The following is a 24,985-nucleotide window of genomic DNA, read 5'->3' as shown; positions in this document are numbered from 1 at the left end:
TAACATTTCTGAGTTTGCATGTTCTCCCCGGGTGCTCAGGTTTCCCCCACAGTTCAAACACATGCGCTATAGGTGACAAGCGCAGTTTGCAACAACAGGAGTGATCCGATCAAATGTCCCACTGAGCAGCCCCTTTCATGCAGTTCTTATACATACTGTCTTCCTCCCTTAGGGTTGACAACACATCATATCTCCCCAATATCTACAGTTTGATCATTAGTCTCAATTTCGTCAGACCAGGCTGACGTATCCCCTAAGTTTAGTTTTTAATTGTTATTTAGCCCAAGGATAACCTTACCATGTCGACTACAGATAAGTCCCTTGTGTCTTATGGATAATAGCCCCTCTATAGTCTTTCTCTATGATCTTTTGGGATGATACGAGTGCTCTGGTGTGGGTGCCCCCTTGAAGACAGCAGGGAATGTAATGACCTAATAGCTATCTCCCTCAGGCGTATTGTATCTCATAGCCGCTTTTCCTAATAGAAGCGGATATTATGAGGTAGTAGAAGTCAGGTAAAACATCACTTACATAGATAATACTGAGATATGCATCTGAACGATTACACTTCCAATATAATAAAGCTATCAGTAAGACAGATTAGTCTGAGCAGCATCAGTAAGACAAATATAGTCTGTGCAGCACCATATGACATTGGAGCACCATATAACACTCATTCAGTCACAAAGCATATTGTTACACTTATATTGGTATATATATATATTGTTATACATATAATATTATTAGATATATTGTCAAATTTCACACCAACAGTTTTGTTCCGTGTGGTCATGTGCAAGAACTAATGCTCCATGATGACCAGATTCAACACTTTGTAGTGCTAAAAACCGCAGTTCTGCCTAGCCAAAGACAAGGAAAGATGACGGAGCTGTACAAGGGCTGGGTAATCATCAACAAGCAGAACAACGGCATTCTGACAGGGAACTGCACCTGTACGGCAGGGTATGTGCACGTACATGTCTCCATTTCATTCTGAGCATTCAGTGTCCGCAGTTTAATTCACCATATGTAACTGTTTTTGCTGAAAATCATTACTGGAATCAATTCGAGTAATGTATGATTCAGCACAGCGTGAATTTACCTTATATGAAATGAGAACTGCAGAGTGCAACATTTTTAATTAGGTCCTCACTATACTCAGCTCTAATGATGGCTGTTAGCCAAAGACGTCTGCAGTTGGCATTAAAGCAGTGTGGTGTACGGTAAAATTTAAGTTTTCTATATTTAGACTTTCGATTTTGTCATCCTACCGCGCAACAACAAATTGTATGCTATTAAAACCAGCCTCTTTTTGCAACCCGTATGTGCAGTCGAACCCGTGTGACGTCATGTGTGACGTAGGTTGGTGATTCCCCCATCCAATATTATATTTGTGCATAAGCAGTACATTAGATTAGTCAGTACTGAAGCCAATGTAACAAAATAACTCACAATAAGAGTTCAACAAATTTATATGTGGGGTAAAAAGAATAAAGAACATTTCCAAGAATAGCAAAAATCAAAAGAAACAAAAAAAAAATTATAATTTTGTTGAAATATTGTAGTTTGTAATTAAAAAAAATATTTAGCATTAATTTTAATGTATTATCTCTCCATTTCTGAAGATGTTCTGTGACTAAAATATTATTTTAATAAATACATCTGTTTAATAAATCTGTTTTGCTCAAATGCACCAATATTTATGACCTATATTCTCTGAGAAATGCATAAAAATATTCCTTTTCAAAATAGGGTGTACTCATTTATACAGAGCACTGTATAAAGCTTTAAATAATCGACCTCTTGTTTACCTAACCAACCTTCTGTCTCGGTACAATCGGACGTGCTTTTTAAGATCTTAAAACTCCGGGTTCCTGGTTGTACCCACCAAAGGAGGTTGAGCATTTTCATATATTTCCAGGAGATTGTCATTGATAAATGGGGAAAAACCATGAAACGGTTACTGAACTTTAATACACAAAATAATAACATCCCGTCTATTTCAATAACAAATAACAATATATATATATAGAGCTGCACATCAATGGATTTGCTCTTCAGTGTTTGGACTCTCAGTAGTGATTATTAAATCACACTCACTGAACTAAACTGAACTTAAACACTGAAAACTACTCTGTTCAATTTACTATGATATTCTATGTGAAGCACATTTTAAATGACACTGTTTCTTATCAATGCGGGTTACTCTGCATTCAGACAGAAGTGGCGCGAGTATAGTGTTTTGCACATTTGACATGATGCACATATCGCGTGTTTGGCACGAAATGCTCAAGTTCGAAAGTCTGAATTTCAGCGGACATTCAAGCCGCGTTGACCAATCAGGAGCTTGCTCTTGTGGGGGCGTGATTATGATGTTACGCCTGTAGTTGGTGTTTTGGGGGATAATTCTCCTGCCGACACCGACAACAATTCATCAAACTCTGCTCGGCTCAGTCAGAAGCACCGCTGAATGTTTCCATCGTCCAGGTACAGTTTCTGGATGAGGAGTTCATGAGCTCACAGAGCTGCTGCACCTCTGAAAGGATCTAGTGGACTCAGACTCTGCTCCAAATGAATCATCGTGTTTTTCAGCCTTCATAGAGCACATAAACACAGCTATTCTCTTAATAAAATCCATGTTAACCATTTAGCAACAAAGCCATGGTCACCAGGCAGACAGAAGCCTGCCCTTGACGTGAATCCTCGTCTATTGCTCATTGAATTTGACGTGTGAATGAAGCGAGTAAACTCAAAATGTTAAAGCGTCTATTTACGCGCAAATGGCACGATGTGTCCGTGCTTTCCACATCTGGCGTGAACAGCATTAGAAAATATCATAAATAATTGGAAGTCCAGCAACTGCAATACTGGGTGAGACTGTGTTAGTCACATTAAGAAGGTCGCTGGTTCGAACCTCAACTCAGTTGGCGTTTTTCGGTGTGGAGTTTGCATGTTCTCCCTGCCTTCGCGTGGGTTTCCCCCGGGTGCTCCGGTTTCCCCCACAGTCCAAAGACATGCGGTACAGGTGAATTGGGTAGGCTAAATCGTCCGTAGTGTATGAGTGTGTGTGTGAATGTGTGTGTGGATGTTTCCCAGAGATGGGTTGCAGCTAGAAGGGCAAGCGCTGCGTAAAAAAACAACTTGCTGGATAAGTTGGTGGTTCATTCCGTTGTGGCGGCCCCGGATTAATAAAGGGACTAAGCCGACAAGAAAATGAATGAACGACTGCAATAATAAAACTCTTGGGAACAACTGTGGTCAGAACCAAAGTTCACAGGGCTGTGTTCCCTGGACTCCTCTCGAGCGCTGGACTTCTACATACCGATTGCTTGCCACAGAACCGCATCATAGCTCATAACCATTGAAAATAAATGACTTCCGGCTACTTTGACGCTCTCAGTGTGAAAGCACAGAGTAAAATAATAACCACCTAAAATTAAAAAAGTAAAAATTAGGCTTGAAGAGAACGGTATAAAGCAGTGGTCTCAAACTCAATTCCTTGAGTGCCGCAGCTCTGCACAGTTTAGCTTCAACCAGCTCCAACTCACACCTGCCTAATAGTCTCTAGTAGTCTTGAACACCTTGATTGGTTGCATCAGCTGTGTTTGATTAGGGTTAAATTGAAACTGTGCAGAGCTGCGGCCCTCCAGGAATTCAGTCTGAGGCCTATGGTATAAAGCAGTGGTCTCAAACTCAATTCCTAGAGGGCCACAGCTTTGCATAGTTAAGCTTCAACCAGCTCCAACTCACACCTGCTCAATAGTCTTCAGTAGTCTTGAGCACCTCGATTACAGGGATTAGCTGTGTTTGATTAGGGTTGAATCAAAACTGTGCAGAGCTGCGGCTCTCCAGGAATCCAGTCTAATGCCGAGTTCAGACTGCATGATTTTTAAAGTCGTCGTGTCACAGATGTTTTCACACTGCTTGACTATCTGGGCTGGCGTTTCGTCGCTGCTTTGTTTACACTGCAAGATGGATCAGCGACAGGGGCTTTCACATTGCATGACTTTACTATAGGAAGAATCGCCAACAACTTCGTCCAAACTACGTCTCACAGCCAAAAACACGTCGTATATCTTTTGTTATTAACTACATAATGAGAAAGAAGCCTTTAATGGGGTAGAAAATGTACATGTTTGCTCACCTGGGTTTTAAGGGATTTAGCCATTTCTCCTCAACGTTGATAATAAACTAATTTCTTTCTGTATGAAACGTCAAACAGACACGGGTGCTCCTGAGTCCTGTCAAACCTCCACTAGTTTTTCCTCCATTTCGTGGGTCCAAATAAACCGAAAATGAGCGCTGTTAACTTCTCCCCAGCCTCCCGCTGGCCTGCAGCAGGTATACACATACACACACACAAGTGAACGCTGCGCTCTCATTGGCTGTAGGCGATCGCTGATGTTATTTTCAGTCAAAACTCACACAGCATGATTTGAATCACTTCAGCTCCAGATATTCAGCACACCAAATATCTTACAGGCATCGGCGACTCATCGGCGATTCTCTCAGATCGCGTCTTTGATAGTTCACACTGTGTGATTGTCACTCACGTGCACGAGCACCGATTTGCCTGTGATTTCAGGCATTTATCGGCGATTTCTCAAAACCTGTTGGCGAGCCAAAATCGGGGCTAAAATCACGCAGTCTGAACTAGGCATAAGACCTATGGTATAAAGCAGTGGTCATCAATCTTCCTGGAGGACCGAGTCCCTGCAGGGTTTAGCTCCAACTTGCTTAAACCCACCTGCCTGGATGATTCAAGTATACCTAGTAAGAGCTTGATTAGCTTGTTCAGGTGTGTTTGATTAGGGTTGGAGCTAAGATCTGCAGGACACCGGCCCTCCAGGAACAAGTTTGGTGACCACTGGTATAAAGAGAAAGCACAATGACGGAATCCCAGACATTTCAGGAAGTTTACAAATTAAGGCCATACAACCCAAACTGAGGATGCATCGACATCGTCAACTATCAAATGAGATGTTTAATGAAAACAACGTAGAGTGTTCAGGTAGGTGAATATTGTTTAAGTGTGTAAAACTCTTTACTAACAGAGAACATGAATCTGTCTTCTCCTTTTATGAACTCCAAGATGTTTCTTCAGCTGTGAAGGCCTCAAAAATGTTTTGCCGCAGTGATCACAGGTGTGCGTTTTCTCTCCAGTGTGGATCATCATGTGTTGAGTAAAGGATGACGAGTGTCTGAAACTCTTCCCGCACTGAGGACATGTGAATGGTTTCTCTCCAGTGTGAATCCGCTCGTGTTCTCTTAAATGTGCCTGATGTGCAAAACTATTTCCACACCAAGAGCATGAATGCGGTTTGTCCTTTGTTTGAACGCTTCGGTGGACCGTCGTGGCTTCAACAACTTCTTCACTTTCCTCCTCCTCCTCATCCTCCTCCTTCACAATCAGGTCTGAAAATAAAGTAATGAAAAAGACACAATCGTCAAATTGCAATGCAGTTTTATCCTCTTAAGCCCCGTAAAAAAGGGCCCCTTGAAACAAAATCTAAGCTGGAGATGAAAAAGAAGGATTTCGCAAAAGACAAAAATTAAACATATTGAGACTATATCAAGAGTTCACACTTGTTTGGCATGCTGTCCTGGGAGAGAGAGCCCCGAGCTTAAGGGATCCTCGGGCCTAGGGCTCCCCCCTTTCGCAGGGCGAAATTTTTTAAGCTGCGTCACGCTGATTAGCTCCTTGCCTGTATTCCAGTTTAGAGACTGGTTGTCTGAATCTGCGAGTGCATCGTGACGTCTCTTGAGTGTGCTGCATTAATTCATGAGAAAGACTTGGTTCAAGCCAATCAGCGCGCTCTATTGTGTCTGCGGTGCAACTTCATTAATATGCATGATAGCTTCGAAGACTGTTTACCTGTTACAGTGTTCAGACGGCAGAGAGACGCCACGTTGTGTTGCCAAAACAAGTGGAAGAACAAGAGTTGTTTGTAGATGTTTATAAATGAGAGCGCAGCTGGACTCACGTGTGCATTACAATGCATGCGACAGAAATACGTTTGTGAGGAATGTTTTTAACCCGAGAGCTTTTCTCATCTGGAAATGGTAAAATCCGGATTTGCTGCTCGTCTCCTTTAAAAAAAGATGCGGCTCCAGTTGGTGTTGACTGTCCTGTCTCTACAGATTTGGTAGGTGTGTGATCAGTGGTCTTTGTTTATTTTATTCAGAGGCAAAGTTAGTTCGTGTCGTCAGCAGTACTCTTTCAGTTTTTAAAGACAGACCTTAGTCAAAATGATTTAGTTACTATGTTTACATTACGTCAATATCATTACAATATTATAAACTGAAAGATTGGTTGTAAATGCTGTTAGTGTAAACATGTAAACACCGCAATTAAACTATTACCGCTGTGTAGGATTTTCGACGCATTTTGTGACAGGATAGTCTATACACAGCTTTCTAATGCTGCGTTCACACCTGACGCGGAACGCGCGTCAAGCGCGAGTGATTTACATGTTAAGTCAATGCAAACGCGCGAATAGACATCCTGCGGTGCGATACGCGCGAATGACGCAAATTGCACGAATGGCACGGGGCGAATTGAGCGTTTTGCGCGTTTGACGCTCTTAACGTGCGTTTCGCGCGAATCTCTCGAATTCGAAAATCTGAACTTCAGCGTACATTCACGCCGCGTTAATCAATCAGAAGCTTGCTCTTGTGGGGGCGTGATTGTGACGTAGAACCTGTTGTCGGTGTTCCGAGGGAAATCCTCCAGCCTTCACCGACAACAGTTCATCAAACTGGGCTTGGCTCAGTCAGAAGCACCGCTGAAAGCCTCCGTCATCCAGGTTCAGTTTCTGGAGAAGTTTATGAGCTCACAGAGCTGGATGCACCTCTGAAAGGATGTAGTGGACTCAGACACGGCCCTAAACATATATCAAATATCTTGTTTGTCACGGGGGCATGCATGAATTGTTCCTGAATAAAAATGAAAAAGTCAAACTGCAGTTTGTCCACCCTTTAATAATTTGCCAAAAATTTGATTACAGATGTCCATGTAAACACAGTCACTGTCTTTCTGCCCTGCGTCTGTGTGTTTGTTTTGAAAATCAGCACATGCCCAACTGGAAACTCCCATTTTTATGCTAATTTTATGCGCTTTTCACTCCCCCGACAAGCCCACCTAAACAGAGCTAGACACACCCACTTTCCTGACTTTTTCCAAAGTAGAGGTGTGAAAACACCCTGCTGAAATGGGGGTATTGTGGCCCTTTAAAAATGTTTACTAAATGAACTCCAGTCGAAAACTGTGTTTGCCCTGTCTGTCCTTCTCTCACTTTCTCGTACAAAACTTAAACCAGTCCAATAAAGGCAAAGCAAACCATCACAAACGACAGTAGGGGTGAAATCAGCGAATGTACACGTTTAAACATATCAACATATGTAAACTGTACATGTGTTTAAGCACTATTAATCAATTAAATTAAATCAAATTATGGCTCTCATTCATTGAATAAATAGTATTGAACTGAACTGCTCAGGGGCAGCACAGTGGCGCATTAGGTAGCACAATCGCCTCACAGTAAGGAGGTCGCTAGTTCGAGCCCCAGGGCTGGGTCAGTTGGCATTTCTGTGTGGAGTTTGCATGTTCTCCTCGTGTTGGTGTAGGTTTCCTCCGGTTGCTTCGGTTTCCACCAAGTTCAAACACGTAGTGTAGGGGAATTGGGTAAGCTAGATTGTCTGTAGTGTATGTGAGAATGAGTTTGTATGTGAATCCACTGTTTTAAACATATGCTAGATAATTGGCAGTTCATTCCGCTGTGGCGACCCCAGATTAATACAGGGTCTAAGCCAAAAAGAAAATGAATGAATGAGGCATACAGATCTTATAACATGAAACCAGAACATACGACCCCTTTAAATATGTTATCAACTCCACAATTACCCTAAACAATATAACCCGGAAAGGTAGATGATCTACTTACTGTGAATCTTTTTTGTGTGTCTTTGCAGAGAAGATGACTGTGTGAAGCTCATCCCACAAACAACGCAGTGAAACGGTTTCTCTCCAGTGTGAGTCCTCTCATGCTTTTTCAGGTTCCCTGAATGACTGAAACTCTTCTCGCAGTGTGAACACGTGTACGGTTTCTCTCCATTGTGGATCATCATGTGATAATTGAGAGTGTACTTGTTCTTGAAACTCTTTCCACACTGACTGCAGATGAAACCATTCACGGTTGTTATGTTCATTAAAATACTTTGTTCAGTCTCGGATAGAGTGTTTTCTTCACTTTTGACCTGATGTTTCTCCTCATCTTCACTCAGTTCTTCACTCTCCTCCTTTACAATCACATCTGAAAATTAGGCAAACAAATTAAAGAGGCTAGTTTTGAACAGTTCACTAACAGCAGATGTGAGCAACTAACTATAGGTGCAAACTGTTAAATAGCATGTTTCAGATCTAATATACATGAAAAGTACAGCCCTGGTGCAATTTCTAAGTGGTTCCACCCACATCATGCTTCCAACAATAAGATAATTGAGAGTTTGTCAATCATAGAGGTGTCTGTAGGACATCTAATCTCACTATATTTGTTAAACGTGATATTTAATTCATCTTGTTGTCTATATCCAACCACATATTCCCCGACTTTGGTCTTTTTAATCTATTACTTGTTCTCAGCTAACGTGTGAGATAATTTATTAAAGGTTCACGAAACCCTTGAGGACTTTTTTTTTTAAAGATTTTAACAGATTTGTGTGTGTTGAGCATCAGTTAAGACAATGTTAGCCCCTGTTAGCTTTAATTGTGGGGAAAACTGGATCATTTTCAGCTAATTTTGAGCTTCCGGGTTTAAAATGATTTTTGGGATGGATCAAAATCGGTGACGGAAAACTGCAAGAGCAAACATGACGCATTGGTACCTCATTATTATTCATAGCTGAGTTTATTTATCCTATGAGAAGAGCCGGCTTCTTAATTATTCATGACTGCGCGTGCTTTCTGAAGGCAAGACACGGACCTGCCAGTGCCAAGCTGTGAGATCGTACCTTGATGACTGGGTGAAATTGAGTCCACGGACCCACGGCACACAGTATTTAGCTGTTCATGAAGGGTCATAAGTGTTTGTTTCCATGATCCACAGGGTTTGTTGCATGTTTTTCCCTGCGATGCTGTCAGGGTTGATACAGCTAAGCTGTATGAGTGCAGCAAATATTTTTGTCGGGAGAGCTGTACAAGAATTGGAGAATGGCGGACGTTGTCTTTTATCAGGAGTTCGTTCACATTTAGACACACCGTCGTGCTGCTGTGTTCGCCTAAATCCTTCAGATTACCAGCAGGGCTAATAGTTGAAATAGGCAGGGCAAGAGACCTGCTGCACTGAGTCTGCATTCAGACACAAGGATTGAGGGAGATTTCCTCATTTATAGTGTTTATATGAACACGATTATCTTTACAATTATATAAATTGTGTTTGTGTATATGAAATCACGAATAACAAATGTAGCACGGCATTAAAATACTGTTCATTTCTTTGCATTTTAACTTTGTAAACTATAAAATCATGCGTCTCCTCACGTCTGTGTATAATTTTGAGAGCCGACTGACAACAGTTGTTCGCTCCCCTCCTTCTCCCCTGCTCTGCTGGCCACGCCCACACCTGCCCTTTGCTCGCGGAGCTCCACGCCCATTACGATGCATCATTTGAAAGTTTTCTGAGGTAGACCTGAACTGAAAGTGGGGGGTGTCATGACCCTTTAATTAATGTAACCGCGAACACTGATTCAGCACATCTGACTGATCGCTCGCCTTTGTTTTCTATATTATATAAACAGACTGTACGTTATACTTTTATAATGGCCATTATTGATTATCAAACCTGATATTCAGCAAAAGAGAGGGTATGTTTGGTATTTTTAATGAAAATGAAAGAAGGCAGTTCTGTTTTAGGCTCTGTTTTGTTATAAATATGCATACAGTGAAGATGACGCTCATATAAATATGTAGCTACACAACACCTCAACATTTCTGGTGTCTGTTAAGTTGCTAATATCAAAATGAAAATAGACAGTTCCTTATATTGTGTTTTCATTTTATTGTTATGAAAGTGAAACAACAGTCAGGGCCAGTTTAGTGGTTAGTGCGTCAACACATGCACTCCGTTGCTCACGGTGACCCAAGTTCAATTCCCGCCTCAGGGTCCTATGCCACTCCTTCCCCTCCCTCTGCTCCCCATGCTTTCCTGACAATAATCTCTACTGTCCTATCCAATTAAGGTGAAAACACTGAAAAATTCATTAATAATAATAAAAAGTGAAAATGTAGCCAGGATGATGTGAATGAGGTTATAAAGTACACCGTTCCCTTTGAAAATTGACCCGACGTGTCCTCGGGAGTTTGTTTTCCATATCAAACTTGCAAAGTCTGAACTTACAAAGAGAGGATGCAGGACTGAACTGTGTGTAACGTTAGGCTACTTAATATTGAGGAAAAGCACCAATCAGAGAGGCGAATGTCTACAGCCACGACGGTCATGCATCAAGTTTCGCAGGTTGCTGCGGTGCAAAGTTCAAGCTTGGTGAACTCTGACCTGCGAAATCGCATCACTTGAACACGTGAGACCAACCGAGGATCAAAAAATGACCTCTCTGGGCAGAAATTTAAAACATAGAGCAATAGTCCGCTTTTTTAATGCCTAATAATCTTGTTTATTACCACTCCTTTTTGCAGCGCCACACGACAGAATTTCGCACACACAAACTCTATTGTGACTGTAGCTTAACATAGAGCAGCGTTTCCAAAACACTCTATTTTTGCCGCTTGATAACTCCTCCGTAGTGTGGACAGATGACATAACCATAGCAAAACTAATGCCTTGTCAAACTAAAACGCATTAGTGTAAACAGGGCCTAAGTGAGGCAGAGCAGAACTCATAAATATTCATGATTGTGCCAAATATAGTCAATATGAAACGTCTGATTCAAGGGTTTTATGGGGTAAAAAATGATGTAAAATCATTTCCATACACTTTTTTTAACTTACCTGAGGCACAACCTAATATGTGGATATCAGAGAACAATTTAACAAATTGAATCAATGCAACAATTTTAACCCTTTAAACAAAAAAAAATGTTGACAATATAAAATAACACCAGCACTGTTGTTCAGCCTCATTATTAAAGAGTAATGAATAAACACAAACCTATTAGTTCTTCAGTCTCTTCCTGTTTAATACTGCCAAGATCTGGATCACTCATCTTCTCACTGTCCTTCAATAAACAGAGGTCATTGTTATACTATATATTTGCAGATTTCACTTTTTCCTGATGGTCTGAAGCTCGTCTTCACAAGACATCAGTATAGCGATGTAAAAGAAACTGTTGACATGAAATAAAGAGGATTTCAGCAGCTCTGATAAAATTGATGAGCCTCAGACTATAAACACTCATTAAACAGCCATTATGGATAAACTAATTAATTAATTTTAAATTAATATATATATATATATATATATATATATATATATATATATATATATATATATATATATATATATATAATATATATATAAAGTTTAGTTCTAACCCCAATCAGACTCACCTGGTCTAGCTAATCAAGCTCTTACTAAAAAACATCCTTGCAGGTGTGTTGAGGCAAGTTAGAGCTAAAATCTGCAGGACACCGACCCTACAGGACTGAGTTTGGACACCCCTGCTATATATTAACTTATAACTATAACTATATATATATATATATATATATATATATATATATATATATATATGTGTGTGTGTGTGTGTGTGTGTGTGTGCGTGTCTTTATATAGCTTAATAATCTAGTAAGTATTCATACAAATACAGAAATAAGATTGCAAAAACATCTACTTGGACAAAAAACTGACAAATCATAAAATCCTTCAAAAAATAAATCAACAATTTAATGTTTTTAGTGTCTGCTGAACTACATTACCATTTTATTCATACCATACAACATACAAAAACAAACTCACTCATATTGTCCTCTCAGAGCTCCTCTCTGCCTGCTGTGTTGTTTTGGTCAGCAGACACACAGATAGAGGTGAACTCAATGCAGAAACTAGTCGCAGATTGTCGCTTTAATAAACTGTAAAGTGTGTTTATCGAGAAAAAGCGTCAACGACTCACCTCAGCTCTGAAGACTCGACGCCTGTTCTTCTTCTAGGTTTTATGGCGAGTTCAATTCTGTGCTGATGTCGCCATCTAGTGTGCATGTTATGTTATTAGGATCATTAGTTGACGGTTTGTCATTGCTCTGTGTTTAGTTTAGTTTAGATTAGTTTATTTGTTAACAGGATCAATGCACATTAATAAAGATTACTGTAAAATGTGCCAGAATTAGCCAAGAATGGCTATTTTTCATCTATAGACCCCTTACAGAAGGTTAAAAACGCACACCTAAAATAGAGGCACAGCATAATAACAGAATTCATGAAACTCATATATAAAATACAATACAAAATAAAAACAGATGACAGCAGAGGAGAATACAGTCAAGAATACATTGCTGATTCGTCTTTTTTTGTGTGTGTGTTACTGGAGATTTTTGAAGACTGTCATTTGTCCATACCTTACCATCACTACTCTTTTCAATGAGCTGCGGCTGATGCCGTCAGCCCCTCAACTGCCTCAATGCGCTGACAGTCGGCCCAGTCCTCGTACAGCAGCCTCTCCCACCTGCAGCCTGAGAGCAGATCACTCCTCTGTGTATCGACGGCAAATGATTTAGCACAGGAAGTAAGAGGTATATTCATTGTACAGTCAAATCGATCTGCTTCTCCCTTATTTTAACTATATAACTTGACCGTTTATTCTTTTCTTATTCACAATCAGAGATATTTTAGTGACAGTTTTGGATCTTGTCTGAGTTTATCACGTCTGAGAGATTACTGCAAATTCACTACACCTCTATATTAATACATTGTATTCAGACAGCAGTAAATTTAGGTAAATTTACATGCTCGGGGTGATGTCACACCAAGACTTTTGTTTCAGACCCTGTCTCGTTTGCCCAGTTAGGGTGGTTCGTTTGGCATATGTGAATCCAGCAGTCGTGCTCTGATCCGCGACAAAACAATCAGTTGGAGATCGCTTGAATGAGGTGGTCTCAGCACGATTGAACCAAACTCTGGAGTGGATGGATTGTAGTGAGAAAGCGATCCGATCCGAGACTGGTTATATCTCAGTGTTTTATGGACATGTAATAGGCATACAGCTGTATGAAGAGAGAATTATGAGTAGGGCGGGAGGTCATTCCAGACATCCCAAGTCTCCTGGAAGTTTCGTAAGTCTCCCGCAAGTGAGACTCCTGGATGCCCGCAAACAAAGTGATAATCTCCCGGTAATTGCGCATCTCCATCCAGGCCCTCAAATACGTCACACACCCTTCTCATTCCTCTCCAACGCATCCGTACTCCTCTTCAGACACGTCGCGTGCACCTTGTCAAACACCGCCAAACCACTACCATCCCCCTGACAGCTGAGCACGACTCTGCAAAATAAACCGTAAAACTCTGACCAATGTGAGGAGAGTTTACTCACACGTGACTTGTTTGAGCTCTTTTGGTCCGTTTAGAAATTTTGCCGTGTGAAAGCGAACCGCACCAAGAGCAAAGAGCAACGATGTAACGATTTTAATCCCCGTTTCAGAACAAAGGCATTGATTCTCAGGTGTGAACGAACCCTTACATAAAGCATAGTGCAAATATAAATCCCCCTTTATTAACCATAGGCTGTTAAACAAACAGACACGATAGAACGTGATGACGTCAGTAATATGAGTGAATTTTCGGGCAGAGCTTAGCACTTATTCATTGAAAATAGTTGGCAACAGTGTTATTGGTGTTGTGACCAATTTAAAGGGTCACGAAACACCAAAACACATTTGTTTGAGCTGTTGACAGTGGTATATGTGTCCCACACTGCTAAAAACACTATTAGGACACCTATATTTCACAAAAAAGTGTAAATTGGTTGTTTTTGCGTTATTTCAAGCAAATTTGTACTTCCGGTTTGAAACTAATTTTTGAAGCAGCGTCACGGTCATGACATAATAGCGTGTATTCCAGCGTGCAGACTGGACGTCTGTGCCAGAGTGTGTCTTATTACGTCTTACAGTGTGATGCATTAATGCATGAGTAAGGCTTGGTTCAAACCAATCAGCGCGCTCTATTGTGCAACTTCATTAATATTCATTAGTGTCACAGTGTTTAGACGACAGAGACGCCACGTTGTGTTGCCAAAACAAGCGTGAAGTGTTGCTTTTATAGTTTGCTGCCATTAAGTTTCGTTTTCATTTTCTCTCTGTGAGAGCTCAGAGTCACGTGTGGATTAACAGTGTACGCGACGCTTGACAACAATAACTTACGTGTCTAAGGAGGAACATTGTTTACCTGAGAGCTGTTCTCATCTGCAAACGCTGAAATCCGGATTCGCTTGTAACGTTAGTCTCCTCTTCATAAAGACGCGGCTCTAGTTGCTGGTGATTGTCCTGTCTCTACAGATTTGGTAAGTGAGCGACCAGTGCTCTTTGTTTATTCAGTTTGTTCGTATCGAATTAAGTTAACTAATGCACTGAGTGCAAACATAGCACCGCATTTTGTGACCGGAATAACACACGCGGCTTTCTGACGCTACCTGCCCTGTGCATCTAAGTTTCCGGGAAATGCAGAGTTTTTTTTTCTCTCATTCGCCGTGCGGTATCAAACATTGCATGAAAAAATACACGCTTAGAGCAGATCCTCGAATCAAATATTGCGTTTGTCGCGAGGGGCATGAATGAATTCCCTGAATGAAAGAGCCAAACTGCAGTTAAAGTCCACCATTTAATAATTTGGCAAATAATTCGACTACAGATGTCCATGTGGGTTAAACACCATCACTTTCTCATGTGTGTGTATTTTGACTGAAACTCGCGCGTGCCCAAATAGACACTCCCACACCATCCCACTTTAGTTCCTCCGACACTCCCCCCTAAACAGAGCTGGACACGCCCACTTTTCTGACTTTTTCCAAAGTAGAGGTGTGAAAACACCCTGCTGAAACGAGGGGGTTTCATGGCCCTTTAAATGCTAAGTGTATGTACCTAGGCCTATTTAGAGTGCTGAGATGTTACGATGTTAGAGGACTAATTTTATTTCTTTGTTCCAACTTCCAAGAGGGCTATGGTTTATGTTTTTTTACTAATAAATAATGTTAAAACACATTTAAACGACTCGTTCATGAAAAAAAGGCAAAAGAGCTGTGTGCATGTGCACATTTGAATAACGTCGGGCTGTAAACGGGTTCGGGCTTTTCAAAAGCTGTCAATCAAAATTTACTTGTTGGGCTCGGGCCGAATTCTGTCGAGCTAGGGCCCTATCAGGCCAAACTTTTATGACTCGATTACAGCTCTACCTTAAGGTAAACATCTGCGCAGGACAAAATTTTTTAATCCGCCAGGTTTTAGTCCGAACCCGACCGATATCCAGCATTTGTAGTCCCGCTGTCCGACCTGCCCCGTTTTCTACCTGCCGTAACCATTCCCGCTAACAGGGGGGTTTAAGTATTACACATATACACACACACATAGACAGCACCAAGCTAGCAACACACAGCATCACGCTCTCTCTCTCTCTCTCATTTACACACATAGGCAGCAACAAACAGGCGACAACACAGCATCCCGCGTGCTCGCTCGCTCGGGAGTCAGGAGCGATATTGTTAGACCGCCCACTCCCATTCAAATTACACCAGTTACCGACCGCTTCCGCGATTTATTCGGAAATTTATTCCTGCACCGAAAGAAATCTGGTCAGATCCCGCGGCTGCAGACCTCTACCTTAAGGCTTCTGGTTTATATGAACTTTAAGATGTTTCTTCAGATCTGAAGGCCTAATAAATGTTTTACCGCATTGATCACATTTGTGTGGTCTTACTCCAGTGTGGATCCTCTCATGCATCTTCAAGCCTTGTAACTGACTGAATCTCTTGTCGCAGAGTGAACACTCGTACGGTCTCTCTCCAGTGTGAACCACCAGGTGCAGTTTCAATTCTCCAGCTCTTATGAAACTCTTCCCACACACCGAGCACACAAACTCTTTCACCCCTGTGTGCATCTTCTGGTGTGCATTTAAAAAGCACTGCTGTGTAAAGCTCTTCCCACACACAGGACATGAATAAGGCTTCTCGTTAGTATGAACTCTGAGATGGTACTTCAGATCTGAAGGCCTCGTAAACGATTTGCCGCATTGATCGCATTTGTGTGGTCTCTCTCCAGTGTGGATCCTAAAGTGCTGTCGAAAGTTGGATAATCGTCTGAAACTCTTCCCACACTGAGCACATGTGAATAGTTTCTCTCCAGTGTGAATCGTCTCGTGTGCTTTCAGGCATTCTGACCTGCCAAATGTCTTGTCACAATATGAACACTTGTAAGGTTTCTCTACAGTGTGAATCACCTGGTGTTGTCTTAAAATTGCCACATGTGCAAAACTATTACCACACTCAGAGCAGAAATAACATTTCTCCTTTTTAGGAACGCTACGATGGACCTTCATGGCTTTACTCGGTTCTTCACTTTCCTTCATCAGCTCTGAAACAAATAAGGAAAAAGGTTATATTTTAGGAATGCAAAAGATTAATCAATGATTGATTTTGACCCTTTTAATTGATTAAACCCATTTTAATTTTTAAGGTTAAGTTTCCTTTTTTTGAGTCAGTTTCTTTCTTTTTTTTAAGTCAGTTTCCTTTTTTTGAGTCAGTTTCTTTCTTTGAGTCAGTTTCTTTCTTTTTTTTGAGTCAGTTTCTTTTTTTGAGTCAGTTTCTTTCTTTGAGTCAGTTTCTTTCTTTTTTTTGAGTCAGTTTCTTTTTTTGAGTCAGTTTCTTTTTTTGGTCAGTTTCTTTCTTTTTTGAGTCAGTTTCTTTTTTGAGTCAGTTTCTTTCTTTTTTGAGTCAGTTTCTTTTTTTGAGTCAATTTCTTTCTTTTTTTGAGTCAGTTTCTTTCTTTTTTTTAAGTCAGTTTCCTTTTTTTGAGTCAGTTTCTTTCTTTGAGTCAGTTTCTTTCTTTTTTTTGAGTCAGTTTCTTTTTTTGAGTCAGTTTCTTTTTTTGGTCAGTTTCTTTCTTTTTTGAGTCAGTTTCTTTTTTGAGTCAGTTTCTTTCTTTTTTGAGTCAGTTTCTTTTTTTGGTCAGTTTCTTTCTTTTTTGAGTCAGTTTCTTTCTTTTTTTGAGTCAGTTTCTTTCTTTGAGTCAGTTTCTTTCTTTGAGTCAGTTTCTTTCTTTTTTTGAGTCAGTTTCTTTTTTTGGTCAGTTTCTTTCTTTTTTTGAGTCAGTTTCTTTCTTTGAGTCAGTTTCTTTCTTTTTTTGAGTCAGTTTCTTTCTTTGAGTCAGTTTCTTTCTTTTTTTGAGTCAGTTTCTTTTTTGAGTCAGTTTCTTTCTTTTTTTGAGTCAGTTTCTTTCTTTGAGTCAGTTTCTTTCTTTTTTTGAGTCAGTTTCTTTTTTTGGTCAGTTTCTTTCTTTTTTGAGTCAGTTTCTTTTTTGAGTCAGTTTCTTTTTTGACAGTTTATTTCTTTTTTGAGTCAGTTTCTTTCTTTTTTTGAGTCAGTTTCTTTTTTTGGTCAGTTTCTTTCTTTTTTGAGTCAGTTTCTTTTTTTGGTCAGTTTCTTTCTTTTTTGAGTCAGTTTCTTTTTTTGAGTCAGTTTCTTTCTTTTTTTGAGTCAGTTTCTTTTTTGAGTCAGTTTATTTCTTTTTTTGAGTCAGTTTCTTTCTTTTTTTGAGTCAGTTTCTTTTTTTGGTCAGTTTCTTTCTTTTTTGAGTCAGTTTCTTTTTTTGGTCAGTTTCTTTCTTTTTTGAGTCAGTTTCTTTTTTTGAGTCAGTTTCTTTTTTTGAGTCAGTTTCTTTCTTTTTTTGAGTCAGTTTCTTTTTTGAGTCAGTTTATTTCTTTTTTTGAGTCAGTTTATTTCTTTTTTTGAGTCAGTTTCTTTCTTTTTTTGAGTCAGTTTCTTTGAGTCAATTTCTTTTTATTTATTTTTTGAGTCAGTTTCTTTTTTTGAGTCAGTTTCTTTTTGAGTCAGTTTCTTTTTATTTATTTTTTTGAGTCAGTTCCTTTTTTTGAGTCAGTTTCTTTCTTTTTTTGAGTCAGTTTCTTTTTTGACAGTTTATTTCTTTTTTTGAGTCAGTTTCTTTTTTGAGTCAGTTTCTTTTTTTGAGTCAGTTTCTTTCTTTTTTTTGAGTCAGTTTCTTTCTTTTTTTGAGTCAGTTTCTTTGAGTCAATTTCTTTTTATTTATTTTTTGAGTCAGTTTCTTTTTTTGAGTCAGTTTCTTTTTTTGAGTCAGTTTCTTTTTATTTATTTTTTGAGTCAATTTCTTTATATTTACTTCTTTGAGTCAATTTCTTTTTATTTATTTTTTGAGTCAGTTTCTTTTTGAGTCAGTTTCTTTTTATTTATTTTTTTGAGTCAGTTTCTTTTTTTGAGTCAGTTTTTTGACATTACGTGTGGGGGACCCTTTAAACCTTAAAGAGGTAGTCCACAGTAGGGCTGCAACAGTGAATCAAATAAATCATAAAATCGATTACTAAAAGCATCGGCAATGAATTTTTATAATCAATTTGTTATGTTACGTGACACAGGGACGTTTGATTATTTAAAAAAAACATTTAGGTTGATACAGAGTTCAGCGCCTCATAGATAGAGTTCAACAGCAGGGTAAACCAATAAAGAATCCTACTTTTGTTCTGTTTTGAAGTGAGGACCGCAAAGTCTCTGGTGTTTTACTCGTTATCCAGCTTGACAAGTTAGCCTTAGCATTAGCATTAGAGCGGCAACTGAAAAATTCCCACGTGGGAAAATTTGACGTGGCTGGCGTTAAAAAAGAAAGGGGAGAAAAAGAAAAACTGAAATAAATATATATTTTCAATATAAGACACACATCTTATGCTTGTATTTGCAGCAGCTCCACATCCACAACTTCAAACATTGGGTTAAATTACGCTTTGCAGTCTCCGTGTTCAGTCTATTACTTCCACTGTATCTGTTCAGCTGAGGAAACAGAACCAACCCCGTGACATCAGACATGGGGTGTAAGAACTTGCTTGACAGTGCTCAAAAAGCAAGCAGGATAATATTTACATTAGTTTATTTGCTATTAATGCTCATGCTGTCTTCTGTGCATGTGCATCGGACCAAAGCAATCAGTGGGGTGTGAAAAGGACCCAAAAACGGCAGGAAAATTCTATGTGTCATTTGTTGCTCTTGGTCCGGACCAAATGACCAAACTACAAATTTGAAAGAACAATAAGAAAACATCTCTTTTTGATTGAGACTTGATGGTTTGTTTACACTGAGTGATAGATTATGGTTCGTTACACATTTTTGTCCCTTTCCACTATCAGAAGAGAAAGAAATTGCAAACTGAACTGTACTATTATTAATACTACTTTGTTGGGACTCTTTTGTAAGTGTTAAGGCTAATTTATACTTCTATGCAAGCTGTCGGCGTTGCTAACGCGCACCTTTCAAAAAACTTAACTACACGTTGCAAGGATGCGTAACGCAAGCTCTGTGATTGGTCGGCTTGGAAGTGCTGACGAGTGTGGCCGTGACCGAGAGCCACGCAAATCCGTTGGAGCGACTGTTTACAAGTGTCGAATCCCATGAAGGAGCTCCGGATGGAAAGTTTTGTTTTGTATTCACTTCATGGTTAAAGTTGTTGCACGCCGGCTCCTGCCTCAAAATGAGCGAGTTTGAGCCACTTGTACATTAACGAAGCGTTCAGAAAAAACAAAACACCAGAGAAAAAACTCAACACAAAAGAAACAGAAACACCTACTGCCATCTAGCGTTTCGGAAGTGTTATTGCAGAAAAACATAAACACCATGCAGAAGTATAAATGCACAGCTACGCGCGTTGCATGCACCGTGGGTCAGTATATACCAGGCTTTATAAGCACAACAGTACGGTACCTAAAGAGTGAAGCTAGACTTAATGGTGATTGGTTTACAAAGAATCATCACTTGTGCATGCGACAAGCCAGAAAAATGAAGAATCAATTTAAAATTCACAGTCTCCTGTTTTGTTATCCTAAATAATACAACCTGGAAGGGCTGAGTGTTTAGATGATCTACTTACTGTGGTAGAATTTCTTGTGTTTTCGTAGAGCAGATGCATTCCTGAAACTCTTCCCACAATCAGTGCAGTGATACGGTTTCTCTCCAGTGTGGATCCTCTCGTGTGATTTCAGGTATACTGAATGACTGAATCTCTTGTCGCAGTGCGAGCACTTGTAAGGTTTCTCTCCAGTGTGGATCATCATGTGACTCTTCAGAGTGTATTTGTGCTTCAAAGTCTTTCCACACAGAGTACAGGTCAAACCTTTCATTACAATATCATCTTCAGTCTCTGATTGAGTTTCTTCTTCACTTTTGACCTGATGTTTCTCCTCATCTTCATTTAGTTCTTCACTCTCCTCTTTCACCATCACACCTGAAAATGAAGTGAATAAGTTATGAAGGTGTGGGTTTTCTGATGGACGTCCACTCCAGGATGGAGTAACACTTATAATTTCTCAAGTCTTTATGATTATCAAGTTGAATGATTAAGAGCCAAGATCATATGATGACCTTGGTCTCATCCCTCTTCAGAGTAAAACTGGAACAATATGTGCGGCATTGCTTTTTCTGTATGTCAAATGATTTGTTTCCTCAGGATCTACCTAGCCAGGTCAGAGGTCACACAGATCTCTTGAGTTGACCTGGACACATGAAGAATCAGAAACAACAGTTTCCTGAATTATTTGCCTTTTTATGTGTTAAATCTTTTACAGTGAACTCCTTTGTATGCTAGCTGCCAGTTTGGATGTTGATTGTTCCAGTTTTAAACCAGTTTTGATAAGACGCCTGAGAGTACACGACACAGCCTTGAGAAAGAACAGGCTGTACTGTGAGTGTGTTCTATTCCTTTGTGGATTATTTCACAGGTCTGGACAGCCTAGTGGCTGATGCTTACATGCTTGAGATATTGCTCAGAATTGTATGCACACACACACACAGGAATTTTCCTAGTCTATCTGTGTTTTAACCAATCAGGTCAAAACACCTACAGTTGAAGTCAGAATTATTAGCCCCCTTTTAATTATTTTATATTTCTCAAATTATATTCAACAGAGCAAGGACATTTTTACAGTATGTCTGATAATATTTTTTCTTCTGGAGAAAGTCTTGTTTTATTTCAGCTAAAATAAAGGCCATTTTAAGGTCAATATTATGAGCCCCTTTGAGCTATATGTTTTTTCAATAGTCGACAGAACAAACCATCGTTATACAATAACTTGCCGAATTACCCTAATTAACTTAGTTACCCTAATTAACCTAGTTAAGCCTTTAAATGTCACTTTAAGCTGTATAAAAGAGTCTTGATAAATATCTAGTCTAATATTATGTACTGTCATCATGGCAAAGATGAAATAAATCAGTTAAAATTATTAAAACTTTTATGATCAGTAATGTGCTGAAAAACATCTTCCCTCCATTTTGACTTCAACTGTATATGTATGAAGCAGGTAATGACGTTATGAAGGAGTATAATTGTTGATGTTTTGAGATCATAAGTAGAGCCGTCTGTAAACTCATTTGCAAGTGTTGAAGCTGGCTGCTGATGAAATTGCAAACAATCTTCTGTAAACTTTTTTCTAATTGGATCTCTGACTCTGATCTTCTAAATCTATCTATCTATGCATATATATATATATATATATATATATATATATATATATATATATATATATATATATATATATATATAATGGTGAAACCAGACCACCAATACCATTGCAGAGCATACATGGAGATTTTGGGTGAGACCTAAACACTGCCGTGCGTGGTGGCTAAACTTGTTTTCCGCAATATTTCTAAGAGATGGAAAGTAAATAAACAGCAGGCGGATGTGATGATATGATTTAAGTAAAGGCGACTTACATCAGTAAATGAACAAAAGCATTTTCAGCCATTTAAGTGAGGACCATTTTTTCAGAAAGAATTGAAAACGATCATGTGGACGGCATTTTAGGACTCAAACACCATATTTCAGATTCATCTGGATTAGTGTAGACATAGCCCTAATAGCCTGACAGAGCCTCTGAGACCCAACACATGAACAAATTTAGATGTTTTATCCAATTCATGAATGGTCCAATTATATTGATGTCATGGTCTTAACTAAAGAATAAATTATAACACTAAACAAATTTATAATTAATTAGGTGTAGCTGTAAGCTTTAATTTGTTATCGCATCTGACATCGCATGCAGTGGTCAATTATTATTGTTCATTATTTCCTATTGACTATTTTACCAATTGAAATTGCATCTCAATATTAATGACATGATATTACACCACAAAATGTGTATTTATTAGATCTGATTCTCATGCAGCTTCAGCTAATAGCCTACCATTCTGAAAGTGAACCCTCTTTATTGAAGAGTAATGAATAAACACAAACCTATTAGTTCTTCAGTCTCCTCCTGTTTAATTCTGCAGGGTTCTGGATCACTCATCTTCTCACTGTCCTTCAATAAACTCTGTCTTTGCAGATTTCTCTTCTTCCTGATGGTCTGATGCTCGTCTTCACCTGTAGACTGATGGGAATACTCCAGTATTTACAGCAAAAAAGTAAACAGAAAAATCTCCACAACTTGCACTGCTCAATGAAACAGACCATAGTTAATGTGGCAATCTGTAGATCTGAAGACATCAGTATAATAACGTAAAAACAGGAACTATGGACATAACATAATTTTTTTTACAGCTTTAATAGTATTGATGAGCCTCAGACTATAGACCATTTTAATGTGGTCATGTAATTGACCAAATAACATTTCCTGCTTGTTATTTAAACTATTTCCTAACTGTAACAAGAGGTAATTCAATTATAACTTAATGTTAAAACAGCTGTCATAACATTATTTATCATTACGTGGCTCCTTTTTGTATTACTGATAGCTATAAAAAAAAAATAATATCTACAACAGGAAATACATTAGGACCAATGTTTTCGTTTACATCCCTCAAAATGGTCCATAAACACTCATTAAACAGCCTTTCAGAATCAGATCAGCTCATTTTATGCTGAGTGTTTGCAGGATTAACTAAATACTCTAGCTTATTAAACTAATTGCTTTAGTTTCAAACCTAGGATTCATACAAATACAGGAAAACGGACAAATAACACACCTTTTAAACTGAGCACCACAAATAATTTCATTTTTTCAGTGTCAAACTTCATATATTTGCTATCATAACTGTCACAGAAACGTACACGCATAAAAAACAAATACTCGTATATTGTTCTGGTCAGCAGACACACAGCTAGAGGTGAACTCAATGCAGAAACTAGTCGCAGATTGTCGCTTTAATAAACTGTAAAGTGTGTTTTATTGTTGTGTAAACACGAGAAAAAGCGTCAACGACTCACCTCAGCTCTGAAGACTCGACGCTGTATGAACGCGTCAGTGCTGACGTCATTGCGGCGAAGCGGGAGCAACAAAAGCGCCAAACTAATAACGGTTTACAAAACAATTGCTAATGAATACACAAAGTCATCTTAAAGAGCCCATATTATACATGAAATAAGGTCATATCTTGGTTGTAAGGGTCTCCAACAACAGTCTAATATGCATGCAAGGTCAAAAAACACTTTCATGGTCTTATAATCTGCATTTATTTTTACCTAATTATCCCAGCGACTCCTGTATGAATCGTCCAGTGATTCATTTGTTCCCAAACCCCTCCTTAGCGCGAAGCTAATCTGCGCTGATTGGACCGATGACAGTCTGTCGCGATTGGTCGACTGCCTTCAGTCAGAGAGGGAAATGGCCAATAGCTAATCAGCAATTTAAAAAGTAATCACAGTTCATACACGCTCGATAGTGTAGGCGTGGACTTTAGCTGCCACACTATGGCGAGTGGATAGTGCCACGGATAACCGAACGAAGGAGACAGTCGTGTACTCGCCATACCACACACACACAAAAACACACACACATCTCCGGATGACAACGCTCCCGCTTCAGCCCGCACCCGCCAGGTTTTAGCCTGAGAACCCGCTCCGTTTTCTGCCCGCCGCGCCCGGTCCCGCTAGAGCGGAGAACACAACCAAATATCACCCAGTATACAGTCCAGACAGCCAAGCTGTCAGTATAAAAACACACACACAGCACAAAGTACACAAAGCTCGTTCGTTCGTTCGCTCTCTCTCTCGCTCGCTCTCTCTCTCTCTCTCTCTCTCTCTCCCCGCGCCAGATTTCTGCGGCGCGGGAATACATTTCCGAATAAATCGCGGGAGCAGAACTCTAGCACGGAGCTCCATAAACAAACAGCACGCGTCGCGTTTTTAACGTGACTTTGCACGCGATAAGATAATATATCCAGTTAACCTGATACAGTACACGCGGTTACAAGTAACAAATCACAACTAAATACATTTGCAAGCTAGAGTAAACGAGGCAACAACTTTAACCGCACGTACTTACACTTGAGAAATGTAGGAAGAAACCCATCCTGACGTCCATCAGTTACTCTTTACTGATCCTTCCTTTAACAAACTCAGATGAAGTATTCTTTGTAGCATGTAGCTTCCAGAAGTTTCCAACTGCTTGGTTATAATGCTGATGTTTCATCTTTGGGTAGAGACTCAATATAATATCCATCTGCAGTGTGACTTCAATCGACCGGCATGTTTGTGTGCGTGTGTTTGTGGGTGTGCGTGTGTTTGTGGGTGTGTGTGTGTGTGTGTCTGGGTTACTGCGTCAGAGGGCGGGGCCTCAGGTTTGAAATCTCCCGGGTTTGCGCGTGCACGTGAAAAACTTTGTTTCGTTCGTACGTCATGGCGAAACACCTAATGAGTCGGTATCAAGGCGACTCGTTTGAAGCACTATGATTCGACTCTTTTATAGATGAATCAACAGTTTTAAACACTGTATTCTTACAGATTTAAGCCTTAGCTGGATACTTCACTTCACTT

At 39.5% G+C, this 24,985-nt stretch overlaps 2 protein-coding genes across 10 annotated transcripts; both read right to left on the bottom strand.

The window, feature by feature from the left end:
• Positions 1 to 4,966: 4,966 nt before the first annotated feature.
• znf1173 (zinc finger protein 1173) lies at positions 4,967 to 23,488 on the bottom strand. Of its 9 annotated transcripts, none has more exons than XM_087302928.1 (5): positions 23,384 to 23,488; positions 11,970 to 12,082; positions 11,163 to 11,229; positions 7,944 to 8,312; positions 4,967 to 5,415 (listed from the first exon to the last, which is right to left on the bottom strand). In XM_087302928.1, exons 3-5 carry the CDS (start codon positions 11,215 to 11,217, stop codon positions 5,048 to 5,050), a joined length of 792 nt encoding a protein of 263 aa, XP_087159054.1. In that variant the 5' UTR covers positions 11,218 to 11,229; positions 11,970 to 12,082; positions 23,384 to 23,488; the 3' UTR covers positions 4,967 to 5,047.
• On the bottom strand, positions 12,464 to 24,717 carry LOC103909512 (uncharacterized). Its single transcript, XM_087303545.1, has 5 exons — positions 24,495 to 24,717; positions 22,466 to 22,601; positions 20,099 to 20,452; positions 15,912 to 16,564; positions 12,464 to 12,698 (listed from the first exon to the last, which is right to left on the bottom strand). The coding sequence occupies exons 1-5, from the start codon at positions 24,531 to 24,533 to the stop codon at positions 12,585 to 12,587; spliced, it is 1,296 nt and encodes a 431-aa protein (XP_087159671.1). The 5' UTR covers positions 24,534 to 24,717; the 3' UTR covers positions 12,464 to 12,584.
• Between the last annotated feature and the right edge of the window lie 268 nt (positions 24,718 to 24,985).

Source organism: Danio rerio, chromosome 22, assembly GCF_052040795.2.
Source record: "Danio rerio strain M-AB ecotype USA chromosome 22, GRCz13ab, whole genome shotgun sequence".
In the NCBI taxonomy this organism is placed as follows: Eukaryota; Metazoa; Chordata; class Actinopteri; order Cypriniformes; family Danionidae; genus Danio; species Danio rerio.
This window is presented reverse-complemented; position numbering and strand designations above follow the sequence as displayed.